This window comes from Rhinolophus sinicus, chromosome 18, assembly GCF_057876585.1.
Source record: "Rhinolophus sinicus isolate RSI-liver-muscle chromosome 18, RSI-T2T, whole genome shotgun sequence".
NCBI lineage: Eukaryota > Metazoa > Chordata > Mammalia > Chiroptera > Rhinolophidae > Rhinolophus > Rhinolophus sinicus.
This window is the reverse complement of record NC_142518.1, coordinates 72,106,607-72,134,354: the sequence shown is the minus strand read 5'-3', so window position 1 is coordinate 72,134,354 and position 27,748 is coordinate 72,106,607. Positions and strand designations below refer to the sequence as shown.

Here is a 27,748-nt window from a genome sequence, read left to right as displayed (position 1 = left end):
TGGCTGTTGCATCACGACAATGCACCAGCTCACATGGCACTGTCTGCGAGGGAATATGTAGCCAGTAAACAAATAACTGTACTGGAACACCCTCACCTGATCTGGCCCCCAGTGACTTCTTTCTTTACCTGAAGATAAAGGAAATATTGAAAGGAAGACGTTTTGATGACATTCAGGACATCAAGGGTAATACGACGACAGCTCTGATGGCAAGTCCAGAAAAAGAGTTCCAAAATTGCTTTGAAGGGTGGACTAGGCAGTGGTGTTGGTGCATAGCTTCCCAAAGGGAGTACTTCGAAGGTGACCAGAGTGATATTCAGCAATGAGGCATGTAACACTTTTGTCTAGGATGAGTTCGTGAACTTAATTGTCAGAACTCATATATTCCTATTTATGAGATAATACAACCTGACTTCTGCTAAACTTACAAATAAACCCTCAGAAAACTCCCCTTGCTTAAGTTAGACACTCCCGATACATACAAATATATCTACTGCCACTTAAAGGAATCCGCTTATATTTTGATTATACGAGAGTAATAAAGTCTGTTGCTCAAACTATCTTTTTTTATTGTCAAAGGATAACAGCTAGGAGAAAATTCGCAAGTTACATGGAATTCCTCTCCTTTGTATATACCCAAGAGAATAAAAAACATACACAAAGATTCGTAGGTAAATATTAATAGCACCGTTATCCATAATGGCCCAAAAGTGAGACTGACCAAGTGTTCACTAACTGATGAATGGATAACCAAACGTGGAATATCCATACCATGGGATACACGTATTACTCAGCAATGAAAAGGAATGAAGCACTGATGCACACATCAACATGGAGGAACCCTGAAAGTATTATGCCAGGAAGAAGCCAGTCACAAAAGACCACATATTGTATGATTCCACTTACATGAAATGTCCAGTATTGGCAAATCTATAGAGACAGAAAGCAGATTAGTGGTTGTCTGGGGCTGGGAATGGTAGCAGAAATTGACAGCAAATGGATCATGAGGGAACTTTTTGGGGTGATAAAATGTTCCAAAACTGGATCATAGGGAAAGTTGCACAACTCTATGCATTTGCTCAACATCACAGAACTGTACATTTACAATGGCTGAATTTTTGGTATGTAAATTATACTTGAATATGGCTGTTAAAATTTAAAAAGATTATAAATTCCCTCCCAAAAGAACCCCATAAAACTTAAAATAATTAACTCTCTAAGACTATAGGCCTTGTTATATAGCAGCAGACACTCATACACTTGGCATATTGCCAAATAAGACATACGTGTACCCTGGTTTGATAATCATGGTTCTGAGGCATTCCAAGCATCTGTTTATTCTTAACATATTTTATAAAAGAAGGAGATGTGCTTAACTCTTTAACAGCATCCCAACAACCACACCTCTAAAGAGAAGGCTGAAGGTAAATAAAACTTTAAAGTAATAAAATGCCTTAAGTCTTAGGAGGGATAAAGATGGCCTGGCATCAAGGTCTTTTTTAACCTTATATTATCCGTGGTCAACCTTATTATTTACCTGACTGACATTTAAAAAATAATTCATGGTAGGTGCTTTTATATTACAATGGCAGCAGTTTCTATGTAATGAAATATAAATGTATATCATACTAAAGTTTTAGTTTTTATTGATCAAATATATCAATTACCATTTATATGCAACCAATTTTTTACTCCCAAATCCAAGCATATATTAAAAGTTAGTATATGATCACTAAACTTAACAACAGACAAAAACTTTTATTGGAATATTTTATTTACATTTTATATTTAAATAGAATCAATACAAATCGGGATATATTTACAGCATTTCAAATCAGTGTACAAGAATGCAATGGTTTCATCCATTCTACATTTAGCAAACAAAAATACACGTCTGTTGTGTCTTTACCTAAATTCTGCTGGAATTTGCACTGGAAACAAAACTCTAAAACCAAAGATAAGCCACACAGAATAAAAATAAAGTGCATTTTTAAATAGTTCTATTTAACTTTGGTGGATGAAACTTCAAACTTTATATTAAGGCACCTGGAATTCTCCCCTGTCCCCCAATTCTTTTTCAAACACCAAGAAAATGCATTCACGAAATTTATAGCTACATGGACAGAATTTTAGTTTACCTAATGTAATTTTAGCACATTAAGGTAGAATGTAAACCCAATTTTCAAAGTCAACGTTGTTTGGAAAACATTTTCTACAGACTGATTTCTTCAGGCTAACTCATACACAAAGATCAATTACCAATTTTGTGTGACTTATTTTCAAGTAGTATAATTTATATACTCTGCTTATGAAAATCACATAAGTTTGAGAAATAGTTATACAACATTTTAGTAAGGAAACTTGTCAAATCTGTGTCACTAATATACCAATCAATTCAGTCCAGTCCATATTCTCTGATAAACTATGCTTGACACTTACATGAAGTATATTTAGCCTAATTTAAAAAACAAGAAATAGTTAAAATGAATATTTTCCTTTAATCTTGTTCTATCAACTTAATGTAGCTTAAATAGACATTTCATGAAGTACTAACCTAAGTTTGCATTGCTTTTTACAATACAATTCCAGATCAATATAAGCACCTGGAGAAAAACCCTGACACATATAGCCCAAGCTAAAGTAGTAGTATTTTTAATTAAGATACTATCATAAAATAAAGTGATTATAGCTACTTCACATTTTAAAAGCAACAGGTTTTTATAAGAAAATTTTTATAAATGAAAAACATGACTACTTGAAGAGAGTTTTGAATGTTTAAAAATCTTGCTATCACTATTGAGAAGAAACTTGCCTATGAAAAACATGAGTTTGTGGGAAAAAATTAATAGGTTAAATATTTTAAGCCATTTAACTATAGCATAATATTAGTCATCTCAGCACTTTCAGTATCATTCTTATTTTATTACATTTATCCAGTTCATTAATAGTAAACTAGGCCGATTGGCAGCTCTGTTATTACTAAAAGTTCAAGTTTTCTATTGACACAGATTTTATGATTTAATTTCTCGAACAGCAGTCACTTGATCAGGAGTTTCATCTTCTTCAAAGGTTGGGTTGTCAATATGAGGAACAACATCCACTGCCACGGAACTTGCTTCATGGTTTACCAGCTGTAGATTTTCATCTTTAGAAAGAAATAGCAATTTTAGGATGATACTACCTTTCTCTTCTTTCAAACAATATTCAACACTCAAGTCTAAGAAGCCTTTCTTGTCTAATTCCACCATACTCTGATTATTACATTCATTCCCTGTTCCTTTAATAATTATATGATTTATGTCATGACTTACATAAAGCACATATGGCATTATTATATTTACAATTGGTCTTTTTTAAATTCACATGTGTGCTAACATCTTCCTAGATTATAGCCTCCTTAAGAGCAAAAGTTACGCCTTCTGCTTCTTCTCTGTCCTAAACACAAGTTCTTAAACCTAGCTTCACATTTCAATCATATGAGCACTATAAAAAATCACCTATGCTTTTTCAAGTGCATAGATAGATAGGCAGACAGATAAAAAACAAAAACAAACAAACAAAAAAAAACAGAAAGTTGGGGAGAGTGCCCCAAATGGAATACAAACGGTAATAAATGAACGTAATTATATAATATAACCATTAAATGTATAACCATTTTGAAGAATTGTATACCTGAAATTTATGTAACTTTACTAACAATTGTCACCCCAATAAACTTGAAAAAAAAAACAATTAACTTAAGTAACTTTGGAAACAGTATTCTGACTACATCGTATAAGGCTAAAAACAAAAAGAACTGTACACTAGTTAGTGAAATTGTTTTTCACAGTGTTGTGAGTTAGCAATATTGAAATTATTTTATGTGTGTTCTAGGATTGAACAAATAAGTTACTGTATTGTAGATAATGAGAGCCAGGTTTCTCACTGTTAGTGAGAGGGAAATTACAAATAAAGAAAAGGGAAGGCTAGAATAAACTCTGTATTGTTGGATTGGAATCAGATGTCTCAGTATGTGCTCACTGTTTTTCAGATAGATAGATAGATAATATAGATATATAGATAGATAGATAGATAGACAGATAGATAGATAGATAGATTGAATTATGTACCATGTTTCCCCGAAAATAAGACCTAGCCGGACAATCAGCTCTAATGCATCTTTTGGATAAAAAATTAATATAAGACCAGGTCTTATTTTATTATAAGACTGGGTATCATATCATATCATATCACCAAGTCTTATATTAATTTTTGCTCCAAAAGATGCATTAGAGATGATTGTCCGGCTAGGTCTTATTTTCAGGGAAACACGGTATGTAGATGAGTGTGTATATTTGTGTGAGTATATACACATATTTCCTACCTTTGTTCATTAAAAGGACTAACAGCAATAACACCCCAATAGCAATGAGCATACCTAGTGCCTAGATCTTGGTTTTGAAATACATAAAAGGCCTCTTGAAAAAATGACTGATTCAAGGGCTACGGCAAGGAGAGTATAAGATTAACCTAGATTCTAGCCTAGAGGTCAGCAATCTATAGCTTGCAAGCCAAATCCATAGCTAATAGTGGTTTTCATACTTTTAAAAGGCTGTAAGACAAACAAAAAAATGCAAGAGAGACTTATGGCCTTGAAAGCCTAAAATATTTACTATGTTGCCCTTTACAGAACAAGTTTGCCAATCCCTGGCCTAGAACATTTTGTGGTGCCAGAAAGTAAGGAAGTGCTCAACAAAAAAAAGAAAAAAGATGGAGTGTGTTAAAAGAAAACAGAAACCAACTTGAGGGAGTTCTCAATGACCAAGTCAAGGATAATTTAAGCAATGAATAAATCATGAGAATAACATTATAGAATAAAAGAAATACCTATGAATCTATACTATTATAAATAAATAATTGGATAAATAAATGAAAGAAAGATAGCTCTTCCTTTAAATAGAAACTTAATGTAGAAAGAAGGATGGAAATAAAAAAAATCACCATTGGCACACACTTCCATAGTAATTATTGCAATCAAGGAGCATCAATGATTGCTAAAATTAGTGAGTAAAAGTACGATAAGAAACAGGATATTTGCATAGTCTCCAAGTGTCTCTCTATACGATAATTGATGATTATAAAGGAAAAAGAATAGTAACTTTGAAAGGAGAATCTTGGCAGATACCACCTTAACCAATTGAGCAAAGTTAAAACCATCAGTAATAAGAAATGGACATCATGTGTCTCATTATATGGTAAGAGGCAGAGAAGGGCATGACATAATTTCTGTGATATTCTTGCCCCATATAGAAAAGGACAAGGAATTTAACCATTGGGAAATGGCAGAGGAATTGAAATTGAGGGACATTCTACAAAATAACTGACTAGTAGTCTTCAAAAGTGTCAAGGTCATGAAAGACAAAGACTAAGGAACAGTCTTTAGTCTTTGAAACTAAGATTAGAAACTAAGAAGCAATTACAACGAAATACAATGTGGACCTCTCAACAATTTGGTTACAGAAGGAACATACCCAAACATAATAAAGGCCATATATAACAAATGCTAATATCTTACTCAATGATGAAAAGCTGCATGTTTTCCCCCTAAAATCAGGAATAAGACAAGGGTACTCACTCTCACCACTTCTATTCAACATAGTACTGGAAGTCATAGCCAAAGCGATTAGTCAAGAAAAAGAAGTAAGAGCCCTTAAAATCAGAAAGGAAGAAGTAAAACTGTCTCTGTATCCAGATGATATGACCTTATATAGAGAAAATGCTAAAGACTCCACCACACGACTATTGCAGGATACAAAATCAACATGCAAAAATCAGTCGCATTTCTATATACTAACAATGAAATATCTAAAGCAAAATAAAGAAAATCCTATTTACAATAGCATCATAAACAATAAAATATTACGAATAAATTTAACCAAGAAGGTGAAAAACCTGTACAATGAAAACTGTAAGACATTGATGAATGATACTGAAAAAGACACAAATAAATGGAAAGATCCCCTGTTCATGTATCAGATCAATTAATATTGTTAAAATGTCCATACTACCCAAAGCCATTATAGATTCAATGCAATCCCTATCAAAATTCCAATGGCATTTTTCACAGAAATAGAAAAAAACTATCCTAAAATTTATATAGAATGATAAAAGACCCCAGATAGGCAAAGCAATCCTGAGAAAGAAGTGCAAAGTGGGAGGCATCACATTTCCTGATTTCAAACTACTACAAAGCTATAGTAATCAAAACAGCACTGGCATAGAAACAAACACATAGATCAATAAAACAGAACTGAGAGCCCAGATGTAAACCCATGGACATGCAGTCAACTAATATTTGACAAGGGAGCCAAGTACTCAATGCGAAAAAGATAGTATTTTTAATAAATGGTATTGGGTAAACCGGATATTCACATGCAGTAGAATGAAACTGGACCCCTACCTAACACCATTCACAAAAATGAACTCAAAATGGATTAAGGATTTAAACACAAGAACTGAAACCATAAAACTCCTAGATGAAAACATAGCGAAAAAGCTCCTTGACATTGGCCTTACCAACAATGTTTTTGGTAAGCAACACCACCAGAAATAAAAAACTGGGACTATATCAAATGAAAAAGCTTCTGCACAGCAAAGAAACAATCAACAGAATGGAGAAGGAACTTACAGGATGGGAAAAATTGTCTGCAAACCATGTATTAGATAAGGGGTTAACATCCAAAATATATAAGGAACTCACACAACTCAATAGCAAAAAAACAAGTAATCCATTTTAAAAAATGGTCAGAGGAATTGAATAGATATTTTTCCAAAGCACACATACAAATGGCCAACAGTTACATGAAAAGATGCTCAACATCACTAATCATCAGGGAAATGCAAATCAAAATCAAAATGAGATATCTCCTCACACTTGTTAGGATAGCTATTATCAAACAGACAAGAGGTAAGTGTTGGCAAAAATGTAGAGAAAAGAAAATCTTAAGGCACTATTGGTAGGAATGTAAATTGGTATAGCCGCTATGGAAAACAGTATGGAGGTTCCTCAAAATATTAAAAACAGAACTACCACATGATCCAGCAATTCCATTTCTGGGTATATATCTGAAAGAAATGAAATCACTATCTCAAAGCGATATCTGCATCTCCATGTTCACTGCAGCATTATTCATTATAGCCAAGACATGGAAACAACCTGTGTCCACTGACAGATGAACGGATAAAAAAAATGTGATTATATACAGAGGGTGCCAAAAAAATGTATCCATATTTTAAGAAAGGAAAAAAACTGTATTAAAATTGTAATACTCAATATACATTGATAACAAAAGATGAATACAAGTCATGTGTATACATTTTTTGGCACCCCTGGAATACAGAATATTGTTCAGCTATGAGAAACAAGGAAATCCAGCTGTTTACAACAACATGGATGGAACTTGAGGGCATTCTGCTAAGTGAAATAACTCAAACAGAGAAAGACAAATATTATATAACCTCACTTATATGTCGAATCTTAAAAAAAAAAAAAAGCTGAACTCATAGAAACGGAGAGTATGATGATGATTGCTAGGGGCTGGAGGATAGGGGAAATGGGGAGATGTTGGTTAAAGGGTACAAGCTTCATGTTATAAGATAAATAAGGGCCGGCCCAGTGGCTCAGGCGGTTAGAGCTCCATGCTGCTAACTCCGAAGGCTGCCGGTTCGATTCCCACATGGACCAGTGGGCTCTCAACCACAAAGTGCCAGTTCAATTCCTCAAATCCTGCAAGGGATGGTGGGGAGCGCCCCCTGCAACTGAAATTGAACACGGCACCTTGAACTGAGCTGCCGCTGAGCTCCCGGATGGTTCAGTTGGTTGGAGCGTGTCCTCTCAACCACAAAGGTTGCTGGTTCGACTCCTGCAAGGAATGGTGGGCTGCGCCCCCTGCAACTAGCAATGGCAACTGGACCTGGAGCTGAGATGCACCCTCCACAACTAAGACTGAAAGGACAACAACTTGAAGCTGAACAGCACCCTCCACAACTAAGACTGTAAGGACAAAAACTTGAGTTGGAAAAAAGTCCTGGAAGTACACACTGTTCCCCAACAAAGTCCTGTTCCCCTTCCCTAATAATTAAAAAAAAAAAAGTATAAACTATCGAACAAAACATGGAGATACATTTAAAAAAAAGATAAATAAGTTCTGGGGATCTAATGTACTACATGGTGACTACAGTTAATACTGTATTATATACTTGAAAGTAGCTAAGAGAGATCTTAAATATTTTCATCACACACAAAATTTTTATAACTATGTGAGACGATTATTTTTTTAACCAACAGTAGTGTGGTAATCATTTTGCAATATATATGTGTATCAAATCATCATGTTGTACACCTTAAACTTACACAATGTTGCATGTCAAGTATGTATATCTCAATAAACCTGGCGGGGATGGGGAAGGAAATGCAACGTGGGATCCTGGGATAGAAAAAGGACATTAGTAGGTTAATTGGTGAAATTTCAGTAACATCAGTAGTTTTGTTGATTTTTTATCAGTTAATTTCCTGGTTTTGATCACTGTATATGTTTATACAAGATGTTAACATTTTGAAAAGATGGGTGATGGATATATGGTCATTCTTTGTATTATTTTTGAAACTTTTTTTTGACTCAGCCTGAAATTACTTGAAATTAAAATTAATAAAATTAAAAAAAACCTGGTCTTGGTCCCACCCCATATGGATTCTGATTTAACTATTCTGGAGTAGAGCTCAGGCATTGCTAATGTTTAAAGCTTTTTTGAGTGATTCAAATGTGCAGCCAGGGTTATGAACTAAGGGCCTTATTCAGTGGTTCTCAAAGTGTGGTCCCAGGACCACTAGGATCATTATCACCTCGGAATTGTTTAGAAATGAAAATTCTCAGGCCCCACCTCAGATCTACTGAGTCAGAAATTTGTAGCTACTCTATTTTAACAAGCCCTCCCGGTGATCTGATGGGTGCTTAGGTTTGAAAACCAATGCTCCCAGAGACATCATCAAAATAGCAGCGTGAGGCGAACCTCTGTAAAGCTCCACTGGAATTTACAACTAATCGAACAACAATAATTCCACAAAGGTCTCCCTGCACAGCAGACAGGCAAGACGAAGAGGCCCACTACTGAATTCACCTAAAGGTGGGGGAATCGCGCCAGCGGGGAGGAGGGAAGGGAGAAGTGTGGAGACGGAGCAGCGCGGGGCAAAGGATGCAGACCTAGCTCAGTGCTCCGAGCTTGCTGCATCCCGGAACTACCGCAGCTGCGGGAGAGGGAAGAACTCAGACTGCTAGGGCTCCGCTTATGGCCCACAGGGCTGAGGGGGCAGCATATAACAAGGCTGAACCCAATGCTCACGGCAGAGACCTCGGAGGAAAGACTGAGGGAAGAAGGCTGAAAAAGGTGGAGTCGTGCGGGAGACCCTGCTCGATGCGCCATGTGTCGTGCGGGGAGGCCTGCGGGGTCTCTGCTCCCGCTCCCCACATAAAAATGCAGGATATGGTGAGGCCAAAAAGGAATACCAATGGAGCCATAGGTAGGGGAGTCATACCACTATGGTCTCACTGGAGGCTGGGTTCACCGGACGTGAGAACTGCTGTCCGTTTTTCTGCCAACCGACCGACGACTCTCCTCCACTCTCCTCGGCTCTGTTCCTCGGTAGCCGCAGCAGTTATATTCGCGGCCAATTGGCTACCTGGATACAGCTGAGGAACAATCAGCCACAGCTGACGGCCATCCACCACCCGAGCCAGCACCATTCCATGTGAGGCCAAGAGCCTGTAAACTACTTTCTAGGTCTCTGTCCCCACAGGTGGTTTAAGCCCTCACTGCCGAGCAGAAAATGGAAGCCTTAGGCACTGAGACTAGCCGCCCCCACCCTACCCTCCCAGAGATCGCCCCACCCCCACCTGCCCGGTGCTAGAAGCAGAACAGTAGCAGTGTCAGATCACAAGAACAGAACACTTGCTGTTCTGAGAAATGTGGACTGCAGACACAAATTCACAGCCCAACTAGTTGCAGCAAAGGGGAGGCAGCTGTGGAAGCAGGACCGGCTGTGGTGGTGGTCGCCGCCATTGCTCTTGGCCACCTCTCACAACTCACACCGCCCCTGGCCCCACCTATCTGGGCGGATCCCTGCAGGAGTAAACAGAACTGCTAAAACATACGGGCTCTGAATCTGGTGCAGGAAGAGCTTTGGCACTTCAAAAGCTATCCAAATACCCACACGGACACTGCGCTCTGTGACCCAGGCAAACTATTAACAGAGGAGAAGGCCGTCTCCCAGGGAATCCCCCCATTGTGTGAGAAGCTGGAATAGTGCAGAGAAAATATAGCACTACCGTGTGAGAGAGGAAAAAAAGGGCTGCAGTCGGAGAGAAAATAAAACATTCTACCAACAAGTACTGGAAAACAAAAGAAAGACCTCTTCCTATCAACCTATTGCAGAAGTCACTCCTGTAGATGTCTAGGAAGATAAATAATAAATCAGTAATTGCCAGGAATAACCAAGGCAAAAAGACAGCTCAGAAAGAAAGTGAAAAGTATCTAGAAAAGGAACTTAAAGATATGGAAATATGTGACTAAAATGACAGAGAATTCAAGAATGCAGTTCCGAAAAAACTCAACAAGATGCAAGAAAACACAGAAAGGCAGTTTAATGAACTCAGAAACACAATCAAAGAACAACCTGAGCATTTTAAGAAAGAGATTGAAATTTAAAAAAAGAACCAAATAGAATTTCTGGAGATTAAGAACTCAATAGGAGAATTTAAGAACAAAATAACCAGCTCAGGTAGTAGAGTTGACCAGATGGAAGAAAGAATCAGTGACATCAAAGATAGTAACCTGGAAATTACACAGATGGAAGAAGAAAGAGACTTGAGAGTTACAAGAAATGAAAGATCTCTACAAGAACTTTCTGACTCCATCAGAAAGAGCAATATAAGAATAATGGGCATACCAGAAGGAGAAGAAAGAGAAAAGGGAACAGAGAATATATTCAAACATAGTTTCGATGAGAACTTCCCAAACTTGTGGACAGAACTGGATCCTCGAATCCAAAAAGCAAATACAACACCTAATTACCTCAATCCCAACAGGCCTTCTCCAAGGCACATTGTATTGAAGCTGTCTAAAATCAAAGACAAAGAAAGAATCCTGAAGGAAGCCAGGGAAAAGACGATGGTAACATACAAAGGAAAGCCCATTAGATTATCATCAGATTTTTCAGCAGAAACTCTACAAGCAAGGAGGGAGTGGAACCAAATATTGAAACTGTTGAAAGAGAGAAATTATAAGCCAAGAATAATACATCCAGCAAAGATATCCCTTAGATATGAAGGAGGAATAAAGACCTTTCCAGACATACAGAAGCTGAGGGAATTTTCTAATACACGACCTACACTACAAGAAATACTAATGGCGGCAATTCGACCACCATCAACAGGGACAATTTGTGGCAACCAAAACATAAAAAGGGGGAGAGTAAAACCTGAACTCGAATATGGGAATGGAGAAAGTAAGCGTGCTAAAGAACATGGAATACTCTAAATATCAAATTTTCTTTTACATAAACTTAATTGAAACCACTCAAAAAAAATCCAGAACTGAAATATATACTGTAATAAAAGAAGAAAGAGAGGGAAACATCATAGAATACCACCACACAGAAATAATAGACAACAAGAAACAGGCAAAAAATCAACAACACCGGAGACACAGCCTTACCAGGAAACTAAAGATAGAATGACAGGAAATCCTCACATATTAATAATCACCCTAAATGTAAATGGACTGAACTCACCAATAAAACGGCACAGAGTAGCAGATTGGATCAAAAAACTAAACTAAACCCAACCATATGCTGTCTCCAAGAGACACATCTCAGCTACAAGGACAAGCATAGACTCAAAGTGAAAGGGTGGAAATTGACACTCCAAGCAAATGGTACCCAGAGAAAATCAGGGGTAGCCATAATATCAGATGAAACAGACTTCAGGGTGAAAAACATAACAAGAGACAAAGATGGACATTTCATAATGGCAAAGGGGACTATACAACAAGAAGACATAACAGTCATAAATATTTATGCCCCCAATCAGAGAGCACCGAAATATACCAAGCAACTACCAACAGAACTAAAGGGAGAAATTGACCGAAACATATATACTAGGGGACCTAAATATATCATTGACAGCTATGGATAGATCATCCAAACAGAAAACAAATAACGAAATAGCAGCCCTAAATGACGCATTAGATGAAGTGGACATAATTGACATTTATAGAGCACTTCATCCTAAAACATCAGACTATACATTCTTTTTTTGTGTGAATGGATCACAAGGCTTTGAAATTGGATATCAACTGCAAAAAGAAAGCAGGGAAAAACACAAATACATGTAGATTTAACACCATACTTTTAAAGAATGACTGGGTCAAAGAAGAAATTAGAGGAGAGATCAAAAGATACATAGAAACAAATGACAATGAAAATTCATCCTACCAAAATTTTTGGGATGCAGCGAAATCAGTTTTAAGAGTGAAATTTATATCATTACAGGCCTATCTCAAGAAACAAGAAAACTCCCAAATAAATAACCTTATGTTACACCTTAAAAAACTAGAAAAAGAAGAACAAGTGAAACACAAGGTCAGCAGAAGAAAGGAAATAACAAAAATCAGAGCAGAACTAAATGAAATAGAGAACAAAAAGACAATAGAAAAAATGAATGTGACAAAGAGCTGGTTCTTTGAAAAGATTAACAAAATTCACAAACCCTTGGCTAGACTCACTAAGATAACAAGAGAGAAGACACTAATTAACAAAATCAGAAATTCAAACAGGTAAGTTATCACGGACACCACAGAAATATAAAAGATCATCCAAGAATTCTATGAAGGACTATATGCCAGAAAATTCAATAACCTAGAAGAAATGGCCAAGTTCTTAGAAACATATAGCCTTCCAAGGCTGAACCATGAAGAACTGGAAAATCTAAACAGACCGATCACCAGTAACGAAATTGAATCAGTCATCCAAAACCTTCCCAAAAGCAAAAGTCCGGAACCAGATGGCTTCACTAGTGAATTCTCCCAAACCTTCAAAGAGGATCGAATAGCAATCCTGCTCAAACTCTTCCAAAAAATTGAAGACGAGACAGTACTCCCTGACTCATTTTATGAGGCCAACATTACCCTGGTAAGAACAACACAAAAAAAGAAAACTACAGACCAATATCTCTGATGAATACAGATGCAAAAATCCTAAACAAAATTCTAGCAAATCGAATACAACCATGCATTAAACAGATTGTTCATCACGACCAAGTGGGGTTCATCCCCAGGGCACAAGGATGGTTCAACATCCGCAAATCCATCAATGTGATACATCACATAAACAAAATAAAGGACAAAAGTCATATGATTATATCAATTGATGCAGAAAAAGCATTTGACAAGATACAACATCCATTTATGATTAAAACACTTAATAAAATAGGTATAGAAGGAAAATACCTTAACATAATAAAGGCCATATATGACAAGCCCTCAGCTAATCTCATAATTAATGGTGAAAAACTGAAGCCCTTTGCTCTACGTTCAGGAACACGACAGGGCTGTCCCCTATCACCTCTGCTTTTCAGCAGTGGTGGAAGTCTTTGACAGAGCAATCAGGCAAGAGAAAGAAATAAAAGGGATACAAATTGTGAATGAAGAAGTTAAATTATCACTCTTTGCAGATGACATGATACTATATACAGAAAACCCTAAAGACTCTACCAAAAAGCTATTAGAAACAATCAACGAATAAGGTAAAGTTGCTGGCTACAAAATCAACGTACAAAAGTCCATTGCCTTCCTATATACTAACAATGAAATCTCAGAAAAAGAAACACAAAAAACAATTCCTTTTGCAATTGCAGCAAAAAGAATAAAATACCTAGGAATAAACTTAACCAAGGATGTGAAAGACCTATATGCTGAAAACTGTAAGACATTTTTGAAAGAAATTGAAGAAGACACAAAGAAATGGAAAGATATTCCATGCTCATGGATTGGAAGAATCAACGTAGTTAAAATGGCCATATTACCCAAAGCAATGACAGATTTAATGCAATCCCCATCAAAATCCCAATGGCAGTTTTTAAAGAAATAGAACAAAAAATCATCAGATTTGTTTGGAACCACAAAAGACCACGAATAGCCAAAGCAATCTTAAGAAAAAAGAACAATACTGGAGGTACCACACTCCCTGACTTTAGCTTGTACTACAGGGCTACAGTAATCAAAACAGTGTGGTATTGGCAGAAAACAGACACATAGACCAATGGAACAGAATTGAGAACCCAGAAATAAAACCACATAAATATGGACAGATAATTTTTGAGAAAGAAGGCAAAAACATACAATGGAGGAAAGACAGCCGCTTCAAGAAATGGTGCTGGGAGAATTGGATAGCCACGTGCAAAAGAGTGAAACTGGACTGCTATCTGTCACCATGTACCAAAATTAATTCAAAATGGATCAGACTTAAGCATAATACCTGACACAATAAACTGCATAGAAGAAAACATAGGTACTAAACTTGTGGACATAGGGTTCAAAGTACCTTTTATGAATTTGACTCCAAAGGCAATGGAAGTAAAACTTAAAATAAACGAATGGGTCTATATGAAACTTAAAAGATTTGCACAGCAAAAGAAACCGTCAACAAAATAAAGAGGCCACCAACTGAATGGGAGAAGATTTTGCAAACAGTGCCTCCGATAAGGGGCTAATATCCGAAATATACTAGGAACTCATGAAACTCAACAACAACAAAACAAACAACCCAATTGAAAAATGGGCAGAGGACCTGAAGGGACATGTCTCCAAAGAGGACTTACAAATGGCAAATAGATATATGAAAAAACGCTCAACATCACTAATCATCAGAGAAATGTAAATGAAAACCACAATGAGATATCACCTCACCCCAGTCAGAATGGCTATCATCAACAAGACAAATAGTAACAAGTGTTGGAAAGGCTGTGGGGGAAAAGGAACCCTCATACACTGTTTTTGCAAATGCAGACTGGTGCAGCCGTTATGGAAGGCAGTGTGGAGATTCCTCAAAAAATTACGAATAGAATTACCATATGACCCAGCAATCCCTCTCCTGGGTATGTAACCAAAAAATCTGAAAACATTTATCCATAAAGACACGTGTGCTCCAATGTTCATTGCAGCTTTGTTTACGGTGGCCAAGACATGGAAACAACCAAAATGTCCTTCGATAGATGAATGAATAAAGAAGTTGTGGTATATATACACAATGGAATACTATTCGGCGGTAAGAAAAGATGATATAGGAACATTTGTGAAAACATGGATGGATCTTGAAAGTGTAATACTAACCAAAATAAGTCAGACAGAAAAAGCAGAGAACCGTATGATTTCACTGATATGTGGTATATAAATCAAAATCAACTAAAGAACAAGACAAATAAATGAGAAACAACAACTTATATACACAGACAATAGTTTAGTCGTTACCAGAGGGTAAGAGGGGTGGGGGGTGTGAGATGAGGGTAAGGGGGATCTAATATATGGTGATGGAAGGAGAACTGACTCTGGGTGGTGAACACACAGTGGGATTTATGGATGATGTACTACAGAATTGTACACCTGAAATCTATGTAATTTTACTAACAATTGTCAGCCAAATAAATTTAAAAAAAATGTTAAAAAGAAAAGAAAACCAGTGCTCCAATAGAACTTAGCACATGATAGGACACAGAGTCATGAACTAATCAATTATATGTTTACAGAGTTATTTAAATCAACTATCACCATAATAATCAAGGGTTAATAGGCAAGTTTCCCAAACTAGTAATACATAATCAGAGATAAATCTATTCTAGGTGGTCATTTATTCAACACTTATTTGAGTATCTATTACGTGGTAGGCTGTGCTAGGTGCTGGATATACAATAATAAATAATAGGATACTGTCCCTACCCAAAGGAACTTTTAAAAGTTTTAATATAATTGAGTATAATAAGTACAATGATAGAAGTTCTATGGAAGCAGACAGTACGGCCACCCATGTGAGTCAAGGGAGGTTTCTCAAAGGGGGTTTAGTTTTAAAAGAGGAATAGGAGTTAAAGTGAGTTTCCCCGATTTCTTGTGGGAGAAAAAGCGGAAGGAATGGAATGGGCAGAGAGAAGATAGTGGCTCAAACTAAGACTGTAAAATTAAGGTTGGAAATTAGGGAATGGATTAGAGAAAAAGGATGTAGAATCAATTGGAAGTGGGAGAGGGAAGAATCAAGGATCGCCTTAGTTTCTGGTTTGAGGCACCTGGGTGTGTGTTACTATCATTCATGCAGATAAATAATACAGGAAGAGGAACGTGGATCATCATTTCACTTGCTTCTCAAATTCTCTACAAAAACTTCTACTTACCACCCTCCTCCATAAGAACAGAGCACAAAAAGTAGGTTGGAACTTTAACAAGCCTAGCAATAAACTACATTATCTTGTACACTCTCCTTTATCTTCTCTGAATTCTATTACCATACAGTTACGGGAATAAAATCTCATCTGGGACAAATAGACAATGATTCTCTATTATAGGTAGAATATTCCAGAGATTATTAAGATTCTTATGACGACTTTATAGTCTAGGATATGTCTGAAGATTAGATTACACGCAACACAAGGTTTTCATTTGCATGACAGTATTTCTCATGACATCTTTAGAAATGGTATTTATGGCACTGATAGGCCTACAGAGGACAAAGGTTTATGTTACAGGAAGCTGACTTTTGACATTTCGTAAGTCATGTTGACATTTAGTTTTTTTCCTACTTGTATGCCAGAATTAGGTTATCTCAAAATGAGGATTGAGAAAAAATGTTCACACCATCAAAAACCAGGAAAATGGTGGAAGTCAAAGAAAGGGAAAATAATTTGTTATAGGGGTTTTCTCTTTCTAAGGAAAAAAGTAACATAATTCCCTAAAATTTATTTACTGCTATGACACGACTATGTTGCAATACTGATTTACATGAATTTGAGAATAATATATAGTATCCACACAGGATACATTCCAAGACCCCCAGAGATGCCTGAAACTGTGGATAGTACCGAACCCTATATATACGATGGTGTTTTTTTCCCCCTATACATACATACCTATGATAATTTGTAAATTAGGTACAGTAAGAGGTTAACAATAATAACTAAGAAAAAATAGAACAATTATAACAATATACTGTAAAAGTCATGCGAATATGTTCTCTCAAAATATCTTATTGTACTATACTCACCCTTCTTGTCATGATGTGAGACGATACAATGCCTTATGTGATCAGATGAAGTGAGGTGAATGACATAGGTATTGTCATATAGCATTAGGCTACTATAAGGGTTACCTTAACACAAGCACTGTGATGCTATGATAGTTGGTCTGACAACCAAGGTGGCTACTCAGTGACTAATGGGTGGGGAGCATATACAACAGGAGCTTTCATCCTGGTACTTAGAATGGTGCACAGGTTAAAACCATTTATTTCTGGAATTTTCAGTTTAATATTTTCAGACTGTGGTTGACTGGCAACTGAAACCATGGGAAGCAAAATGGAGGATAAGGGGGCACTACCGTATTCAATTTATTTTTCAAGGTTTGTTCATTTCATGGTAAGTAATCAACAGGTGGCAGCACACAGCACTCTTAGTTTTGATCTGTGCAAAAGATGGGTTCCTGAGAAGTTGTGTATAAATCAAGCTTTTGTAAACTGAATTATATTTTATCATTTCAGAACTTCTTTATCTTAACTTCTGATTGATCTGCAATAAACAACAGCTTCAAAAATTCAAAGTTTCTCCTTGGTCTTTGTATATTAATAAGCCAACACTTAAATGTATCAGAGAGAAACTTTACAATAAATCTTTTGCTTCGGTGAATAATACCCACTCCTGATGCATTTTATCTGGTTCAGGTACATTTGAATATGCGTATATTAACTTAAGGTAGGGGTGCATCCTGCAGTGCATTGTTGTTTATAGAAAAAAATCTGAAATGTGTTAATGGATGAATGGAACAAATGCTAAGAAGCAGGACTATGACCCACAATGGATCCTTTGTGGGGTACTTGACCCTCAGCATGGTGCTTACTTGCTGACTGTACATGTTCCTCCAAAGGTGGTTCATCTGCTCCCTGAACTGAAGCATATCCGGATGATGCAGTCTCACTGCGATCATCCTCTTCATGAGGAGAGGCACTGCTGGATGTGTCATTGGACACAGGGACTTGTAAAGACACCGATCCATCTTCAACACCCACCTTTGGAAAGCATTTGAACAAATTAAAAGACTGTCAGAGTACACACTTTTCCTTGCCATATCACTACAAAGTTTCTTCCTAGGTGACTCATTATAGCAATGCTTTTAGCCTTATAAACCTATAATCCCTTTTGACAATCACAAAAATCTCTTTCTGGTCCCTGCCAGAGCAGTTAGAGTAACTGGGTCCACCAAAGGGGCAAAAGATGTTACAAGCAGATTGTCACCATATCTGACATGTTCATCTGGGTGGTCCCAGCACTTCATAATATAATGCCTGGTCCAAGGTAGGCAATCAAAAAAAAAAAAAAAAAAAAAAAAAAAAAAAAAAACCATGTTATTCCCTAGGGGAATTGAGAATCACTGTCTTCTATATATCTCCTCAAATCGGGAAGATTTTGTTGAGCTTGACTTTCTGTTGTGTGTATTATGATACAGGTAGTTTTTTTTCATTTACCAAATATAATTATAATTTAATATTTATTGTACTTTCTGAAATAATACATTCTCCTAAGTTTGGTTGCTATGCAATAGTAAGAGAATAAAAAACAGAATAGGGTATCAGAAACCAGTTGGTATTTTAAATGGTTATTACTTCAAAATCTGACCAAAAAACAAGTACATTTGAGGAAAAGGAGGAAGAAGGAAAATGGAGGTGATCCAACATGGCACCTCACTGTTACTATGATATAAATAGATCAAACTTTTGTTACAAACTCTAAAGCTGGCACATTACATAGCTAAAAAATAAGGATGTTAGTTTCCCAAAGGCCCAGGTAGATAAATAACACATAGCTTGAGTTCCTTCATATAAATAGTTTAGCAATGTTTACCTCAATTCCCAAAGCTTTGAGTATGTCACATTTGCACATGGGGCAAGTCCTATGTTCTAACAGCCATGGGTCAACACATGTCTTGTGGAAAATATGGCTAATGAAGGAAAAAAACAACACATACTTTAGTTATCAGTTATGAAATAGCAACTCTTTGCCTAATATACTACAGGTTACCCTGTAATTTTACTTAGTCTTTTAACAGATGCTTTTTCCCCTTTTAAACATATTACAGCATAAATGCTAAGGAGACAAGCAAGCAAAATTTTGAAATTTCATAACGTGGTATTTTTAAATATAAAAGCCCTATTATTCTAGCTTCAAAAGACATAGTTTTAGTACTCATTACTTGAAAAATGGCCAAGATGCTACCTGACCTAAGACTTTGCTCAGTATTTCAGATCTTAATTATCTTGTTCCCTACTGAGCACAATATTGTGGTGATACTTTAGGCAACGTGATACATTCCAAGAGTACCACTATTTAATAGCTGAAAGAAAGACTATTATGAACAACTTTCCAGAGAGGGATAATAAAAAAACAAAAGAATGAAGACTTTCAAATAAGTGCTAATAACTTGATTGTTTTTTCCTTAATAGGATTTTTAGAATGAATTTTAATTAAATAATCCAGTATATATATGTAAAATTGTTGTGCTGGCTAGGTTCTAAGTTTCATATGGAACTAGTTTCCAAATTGTACCAGATTTTGAAAACTTTATGTAATTAGCCTTATACCAATTTCAATGATATTAAAAAATTAAAGCATTCTCTTATATTTAAATGAAAATAACTTTAAAAGAAATACTTTATTCACATCAATTTGGAAACATTCAAAATAGTTTCTCCCCATTACAATCATTTTTGTAATTCAGCAATTCTTATTGATGCTATATACGAACATCAAACTTACTTGCAGGTTAAGATGCGCACCAAATCATTTGGTTTATACAGTTCAATACACACAGCACAACTATCTCCATCTGGGCCAATTTCCTATGAGCAAATAGTTATTGTTACACTGATGGATAAGAAAAAGTACATTAAGCTACAGAGAAAGATCGGAATATACACGTACTTAAATTGCATAAATTCTTATAGAAGGAGGGATGTCATATCACTACATGACTATGTTTCAATAACAATTTTAAATTATATAGAGTTAATTGGAATCTGAAAAAAAAAGTCAAACTTATGCAAACAGAGACCAGAAAAGTGGTTGCCAGACGTGAGGGTTGGAGAAAATAGGGAGAAGTTGGTATACAAGTAAAAAGTTTCAGCTACAAGATGAATAGGGTCTGAGGATCTACTGTAAAACATGGTGACTATAGTTGATAACACTGTATTATATAAATTGAAATTTAAAATAAAATTATTTAGACTTAAAAAGTTAGAAGAATAAAGTCAACCAAAAGGGGAACAGGACAAAGGAAACATGGAACATTGATTTAAACTGTTTTTCAATTTACAAAATGTCATTTGTATAAATTCTATAGCTATGTTTTTCCATTTAAAGAAAATCAAAATATAATTCACATACAGTAAAATTCACTCTTTTTAGTATATAGTCTTGCAAGTTTGGACAAATATTTTAAGTTCCTATAGTTTTGGCTTTTCCAGAACGTCATACAAATGGAATCATACATTACCTAACCTTTGAGTCTGGCTTCTTTCACTTAACATAATACATTTGAGATTCATCCATTTTGTTGTGTGTATCGGCAGAGTCCCCCCTTTATGTTGCTAAATAGTTTTCTATGATATGGATATACCACCATTGTTTATCCATTCACCAGTTGAAAGGCATTTGGGTTCTTTCCAGTTTTCAGTAATTATGAATAAAGCTGAACAATTATGTACAGGTTTTTATGTGAACATATATTTTTTCCCCTCTAGGGTAACTATCTAGTATTGAGATTGCTGGGTTCTTTGGAAAGTGTATGTTTGACTTCATAAAGAAAGTGCCTGTTTTCCAGATTGACTATATAGTGTATTCTTACCAGGGAATGCATGAGAATTCCAGGTATTCCACATCTTGGCCAGCTCTTGGTATTGTCAGTTGTATTATTTCTAGCCATTCTCATTCTCTGGTACAGTCCAAATCATGAATGTGCTGTGGTATCTCATGTGGTTTTTATTTGCATTTCCCTAATAACTAATGATGATGAGTATTGTTTTATGTGCTTTTTTGTCATCCATATATATTCTTCAGTAAAATGTCCAGTTTTTCCCAGTTTTTTCACTGGATTGTTTTCTTACCGTTGACTTTTGAGTGTTTTTTATGTATTCTGGGTACAGCTCTTTATCAGATATGGGATTTGGAAATATTTTCTCCCGTTCTGTCACTTGTCTTTTCAGTCTCTTAATAGTGTCTTTCAAAGAGCAAAAATTCTCAATTTTCACAAAGTTAAATTTCTCATTATTTTCTTTAATGGACATGTTTTTGGTGGCACATCTAAGTAATCTTTGCCTAAGCCAAGTTATGAAGATATTTTTCTCCAAAGTTTTCTTCTAAATTTTTTTTTTAATTCTAGGTTTTATATTTAAGTCTGTGATCCATTTTGAGTTAATGTTTACAAAGAATATAAAGTATGGATTAATGTTCATTTTTTTTGCATATGGATAGCCAATCATTGCACATGAAGAGCCAACAACTGGCTATCCTTTTTTTATTGAATTGCCTTTGTACATTTGACAAAAATCAATTGACCACATATGTCTATTTGTGGACTCTCTCTTCTGTTCCATTGATCTAAAGGTCTATCCTTTCTCAATACCATAATATTTTGACTACTATAGCTTTAAAACAACCCTGGAAATCAGGTAATGTGAGGCATCTAAATTTGTTTTTTATCAAACTTGTTTTGGTTATTCTAATTCTTTTGCTTTTCCTTATAAACTTAGAATCAACTTTTCAATTTCTACAAAAGCTCCAACTAGGATTTTGATTGAAACTGCATGGAATCTATAGATCAGTTTTGGAGCAATTGATATTTTGACAATACTGAGTCTTCTGAACCATGCACATGGTACAGCTCTCCACTTATTTAGGTCTTCTTTGATTTCTCTCTTTCTTTGGTGTTTTGCAGCTTTCAGTACATAGATCTTGTATATATTTTGTAAGATTTATACCTATGCGTTTAATAGTTTTAGTGCTATTATAAATGGCATTTTTTATTTCAATACATTCTATAGACATTTTTTGATACGTGTTTTATACATTGATGGTAGTTTTCAACTGTCGTAAATCTGAACATCGATGTTCAAGTAAAGTTATACTGAAGTGTACTGTATTAGTTTCCTGTTGTTGCTGTAACAAATTACCATTACTTAGTAGTTTAAAAGAATACAATTTATTCTCTTCTTGTCCTGCAAATCAGAATTCTAAAAATCAAGGTGTTGGCAGCGCTGGGCTCCTTCTGAAGGCTTCAGGGGAGAATCCCTTTCTTTACCTTTTCCAGCTTCTAGAGACTGTCAGCATTCCTTGCTCATGGCCCCTTTCTTGCATCACTCTAACCTGTTGCTTCCATTGTCACATCTCCTACTGTCAAATCTCCCTATTCCTCCCACTTATAAGAACATTGTGATTACATTTAGGACCCATCTGGATAACCCTGAATAATCTCCCCATCTCAGAATCCTGAATTTAATCACACCTCTAAAGTCCTTTTTGCCATATAAGGTAACATTCACAGGTTCCAGGAATTAGGACCTAGATATCTTTGGGGGCCATTATTCAGTCTACTTCCAGCATCAAATAAATTTTAAAAAGTCAGTAAGGTTTATAAATGGCAATGAGAATACTACTTGGAAAAAATATCCAGCTTTCACAATGGCTTGCTAAGCACTGCTTTAAAACAAAAAGCCTTTTCAAGTCATAAATGTACCTTGTCTCCTTGTTTCAGTGTGCGTAGTTGAAGCCTTCCAATCGCTTTTTTAGCATCAGCCTTTAATTGTCTCTGTAATTTAAAAAAAAAAAAAAAAAAAACAGGTATCAGAAAAATGTGTGTTTTTTTTTAAATAATGAAAAAGGTAGAGGATTAATAAATATTTATGAGGTTAAATGAATTTTAAAAGATGAGATTCAATTAACCATAATATCCCATTTATCTGATATCAGGCAGGATTTTTCAAATTACCGAAATTTTTCACTTATATTTCCCTACCTTCTTAAATAGTATCTTTTGGCTACAGTGGTAAAGCTACGTGTCCCTGTTACAAATGAATTCAGATGCTATGAATTTTCAAAGCAATTTTCCTGTTTTCAAGCTCAGAGAACCTTCAAGGATGTCTTTCCCATTTTTTTTTTTGAACTGTTTTTTGCTTGGTAGAAAATGCACAGGATTTGGATTCAAATGGACCTAGATTCAAAATGTGACTTTGTCACTTGCTAAATTAATAATCTTAGATAAATCATTTACTCCTTTGAGTTTGTTTACTCATCTATAAAATGAGGATTAATACCAACTCTGACAGCGTTATTTGGTATTGGGGGGAAAATACTGTTTATAACCACTATCGCCTTATGAGGAGGGTAGATTCTGCAAGTGGTAGGACTGTTTTTTCCCCCCACTGAGCATATACCTAGATGAGTCTGGACATGCAAAGGCAAGCCCCAGGCTCACTTAGGGAATAAGGACTAAAATATTATACATAATTGAATCAGAAGGGTATAGGGGGAAATCCAAGAGGTGAGGGAAAGATAAGAACTATAGTAATCAATGAGAGATTGTCCTTCGTGGGGTGAACTGGCCAAAGGAAAAAACTCCCAGATGGTATGTGATATTCGGTGTTAATTTGAAGTTATTTGTAATGCCACAAAAAGTTCTTCTGTCCCTTTCATTAAAATCTAGCACATACTGAAATACTTCAAGTGAATATAATTTATGTGTAAATTGAGGAAGAGGCTAGATTTTACACCTGGATGGGTGCTGTGTGGAATAGAGAGATATAGCATGTGCAACATGCCAAAATAATAAGCAGTCTTCTTACTTTGAACTGCAAAATGAAAAGAAAAAGAAAAAAACTTGGTAGAAATTCAGTAAAAATGAGGCACTCAGAACCAGAGGTCACTGTGAGAATGTAAACAGCTTCCTCATCCCACTATATGTAGCTTCCCCCCTAGCAGGAACACCCACGCCTGACATCTAGGTTATGTGAAAATTAAAGATAATATAAGTAAAGCATCCAGCATAATGTCTGGCATATAGCAGACACTCGAGAACTCGAGAAAATGTTTATTAGGTGAAAATATAAAGTACCATTCATCAATAAGCCTTACAGGTTCTTGTAACTTGTTTATACATATCTGTAGCAAATATATTTTGGAAGGGAATAATCCATGAGTATAGGTACGTGAGGAAGTACCTTAATGCCCAAACCTACCTCCTATATATCATTTTGTGAAAGGCATGTGGCTTAATTCCAAAGAGATAACTAGTCAAACTATTTCTTTGCTGTCACAGGAACAGCAGAAACTTCTCAGATTGTTACCTCACTAGGAAATATAGCTTATCAGAAACAGTTAAAAGGCCCAGTCCTCAGAGGGAAAAAGGTGCTAACTGAGGTCCTTTCATTCCCACTTAAGGACTTTATTGTGAGTTAACTCACAAGTGGGATTCTATGATGGTACTCTATTTTGAGCACACATATTTTCCTTTTATTTTGTTACTTGTGTCATAAGTAAATAATAGAGTGACAGTGAAAGAAAGTACACTTAGGATCGTTAGAGCTAGAAAAATGCTTAAAGTTCACCTAGTCTGAAATCTGACAGGTAAGAAAACTGATGCTCAAAGAGGAGGAATGGCTTGCTTAAAATCTCGGAGTTGGGTTAGTGTCAGTCCCACTGAAACCCAGAGTTAAGTGTTCCTTCTGCTGAGATTTTTTCTTTCTTTCTTTTTTTTTTTTTTTTTTGATGTAGGCTTGGACCAGGAAGCTAGTACTACTACTTCCTTATGTTTATATAATTATTATATAATATAAAAATATTTTTATATATCTTACCTCATTTAATCATCATAACAACTATCTAAGGAGATAATGCCCCCATTTTAAAGATAAGCAAATGGAGGCTTGGAAAACATCAAGAACAAAAAAAACCCTTGTCCAAAAGGGCATGCAGACTCTAAATGATAGATATGTTATTGAAACTCTGTTCTTCATATTCCAAGATTCCATTACAATACACCCATCCATAACTTAGCTACCTTATGAAGGTTTGCCGACTCCTGGATTCTACGGTTTGTCACATAGTACCCAGTCCTTACAGTGAACAACCAGTATGCCCACAGGATCCTGGCCCTGGCCTAGACTTCCAGACATTACTACTTTTTTTTCATAGAGATCTTGAGTTATTTAGACACCAAGATGAGGAAAATGCAAATGATTAAAAAAAATTAGAGCCAAGAAGAGAAAACAGGAAAAGAAAAAAAAAAATGTAGTTGATGATGTCTTTGACAATCATTTTGCACTTTGCCTTTGGAGCACTTCTGATTTAGGTTTAAGCAACAAGTTCTACGACACAACTGGAAAAATGCACTCACAAGGAAGTGATAGATCACTAGTATATTTACTTGATTAAGTCTATATAGTCTGATTTCTCATTCCAAAACATTCAATTCAATACAGTATAAATGGCTGAGTCTCCAATGCTAGTGCTTATCAATTTATTAGGAACGAATGCTAAATATATAACTAATTACATCCAAGACTAATGCAAATGAATTTGAGGGATGGTATCAAAGGGAAGCTTTAAATAGCCAAGTCTTCGCCAATGAGAACAGAACTTACATGCAGACCAATGTCAAAAAAAAAGAAACCAGTGGGGGATACAAAAATACAAGGTAAAACCCAAGGTGCTAGAAGATCCTAAGCAGGGGACTTGATTATGAAGGATTTCTAAAAGATTTGCAGGACAGTAGAAACCAATGTTTAACAAAGCAGCCCTGGAATAAACAAAAAAATCCTTTAAAAGGAAATTTGGATATTTCCAGTAACTCCTGCTGAGCTTTTATAAAGAAAAGAAATGCCATTTAAATAAAATATGGATATGCGCTATGTGATTTTGGTAAGAAGCACAAACTATATTTTTAGAGTTTGAATGAAATTCAATCACAAAAATGCCATTAGTACTCAAAATATTCCACTGTCACATTGATAGCAAGCGTTTCCAAGATGCATTCACTTCTCTAAAAACTGAAATATGAGAACAACATTAAGATCAAATAGTTTATACTGCATACCTATGTTTGGATACAGTTACTTAAGTCGAACTTTTGTGGGCTCAAATATGCCTCAAAAATTTAAAGACAATATGCCACAATTCAAACTGTAATTTATATTTTATTCCTTAAAAAACATAATTTCAAGACTATATCTACTTTGTTTTACAAAATTACATTGGACACTTTTTCAATGCCTCTCCACTGTATCAGAATTCTCACCTACCCTATAAATTCCAATAGGACACTGTTTCTAGTTCTTATCATATTTTATAATTGTACTATTCACGTCTTTCTCTCATACCAGATTGAGAATAGCTTAAGGACTGGGCTTCAATATTTTTTTTTTAATTCCCATACTGCCTAATAGTTGTGCAAACAATAGCTTTTGAATTTAGAAAATTAAAACGGATTTTCATGATTTTCTTATCCAAGTCACAGTTTTATTGATTAAAGTAGTTACAAAAGAGTCATGGGGATATAAAGTACAGTATGGGTAACATAGTCAATAATATTGTGAAAACTATATATAGTGTCAGATGGGTATTAAATTGATCGAGGGGATCACTTCATAAATTATATAAATGTCTAACCACTATGCTGTACACCTGAAACTAATATAGAATAACATTGAATGTCAACTATAATTAAAAAAATAGTATGGCATAGGGAATATAGTCAATAATACTATAATAACTATGTACATTGTCAGATGGGTAATAGACTTATTGGTGTTATCACTCTGTGAGCTATATAAATGTCTAATCACTATGTTGTTTTGTACACCTGAAACTAATAAAAAAGGTAAAAAGAAAAAGTAAAAGCCTGTACTCCATTAAATTTGGGAAAAGAAAGGTTTAGAGAACATACCTATATGGACCCCTACCATGTGTCAGGTTCAACTCGATGCTTTTTACATGTGTCATCTTGTTTAATCATTAACAACCTATGGAATAGGTATTTTAATATCCAAGTTTTATAGACAAGAAAAGATTCAAAAGCTTGACTAAAATCCAGGCAGCTGGTTAGTTGCAGAGCTGTGAATTAATTCAAGCCCAGGTTCTATCTGGCTTTGAAGCACATGATCTCTCCACTATAGTACACTGTCTCCATTATCCAATAGCAAAGAAGCCTTTAAAAGACTTCACATTCATTGTAAAGAAGATAAATGAAAGAAATAAGAAAAAAGAAATCTCAAAGTCAGCTATTACCCAATCTTCAAATCCTTTCTAAATTGTTTACTAATTGAGATTTGGGGGACTCTTTTAAACAAGTATTTTATACCAATAGACTCTCCCCTCGACCTTCCCTATCCTAAGAGATACCTGGTCTAAGAATATTTGGC

The 27,748-nt window shown here is 35.5% G+C and overlaps 1 protein-coding gene across 2 annotated transcripts in view; it reads right to left on the bottom strand.

Moving 5' to 3' along the window:
* Nucleotides 1-1,756: 1,756 nt before the first annotated feature.
* RNF128 (ring finger protein 128) overlaps nucleotides 1,757-27,748 on the bottom strand; it is a 128,323-nt gene continuing 102,331 nt past the window's right edge. For both annotated transcript variants that reach the window (XM_074323513.2, XM_074323512.2), the window contains exons 3-7: nucleotides 23,071-23,142; nucleotides 20,097-20,179; nucleotides 19,185-19,281; nucleotides 18,184-18,352; nucleotides 1,757-3,145 (exon numbers count right to left, since the gene is read on the bottom strand). In XM_074323513.2, the coding sequence (XP_074179614.1) occupies nucleotides 3,012-3,145; nucleotides 18,184-18,352; nucleotides 19,185-19,281; nucleotides 20,097-20,179; nucleotides 23,071-23,142 (555 nt within the window). In that variant the 3' untranslated portion in view covers nucleotides 1,757-3,011. The remainder of the gene's footprint in view (nucleotides 3,146-18,183; nucleotides 18,353-19,184; nucleotides 19,282-20,096; nucleotides 20,180-23,070; nucleotides 23,143-27,748) is intronic.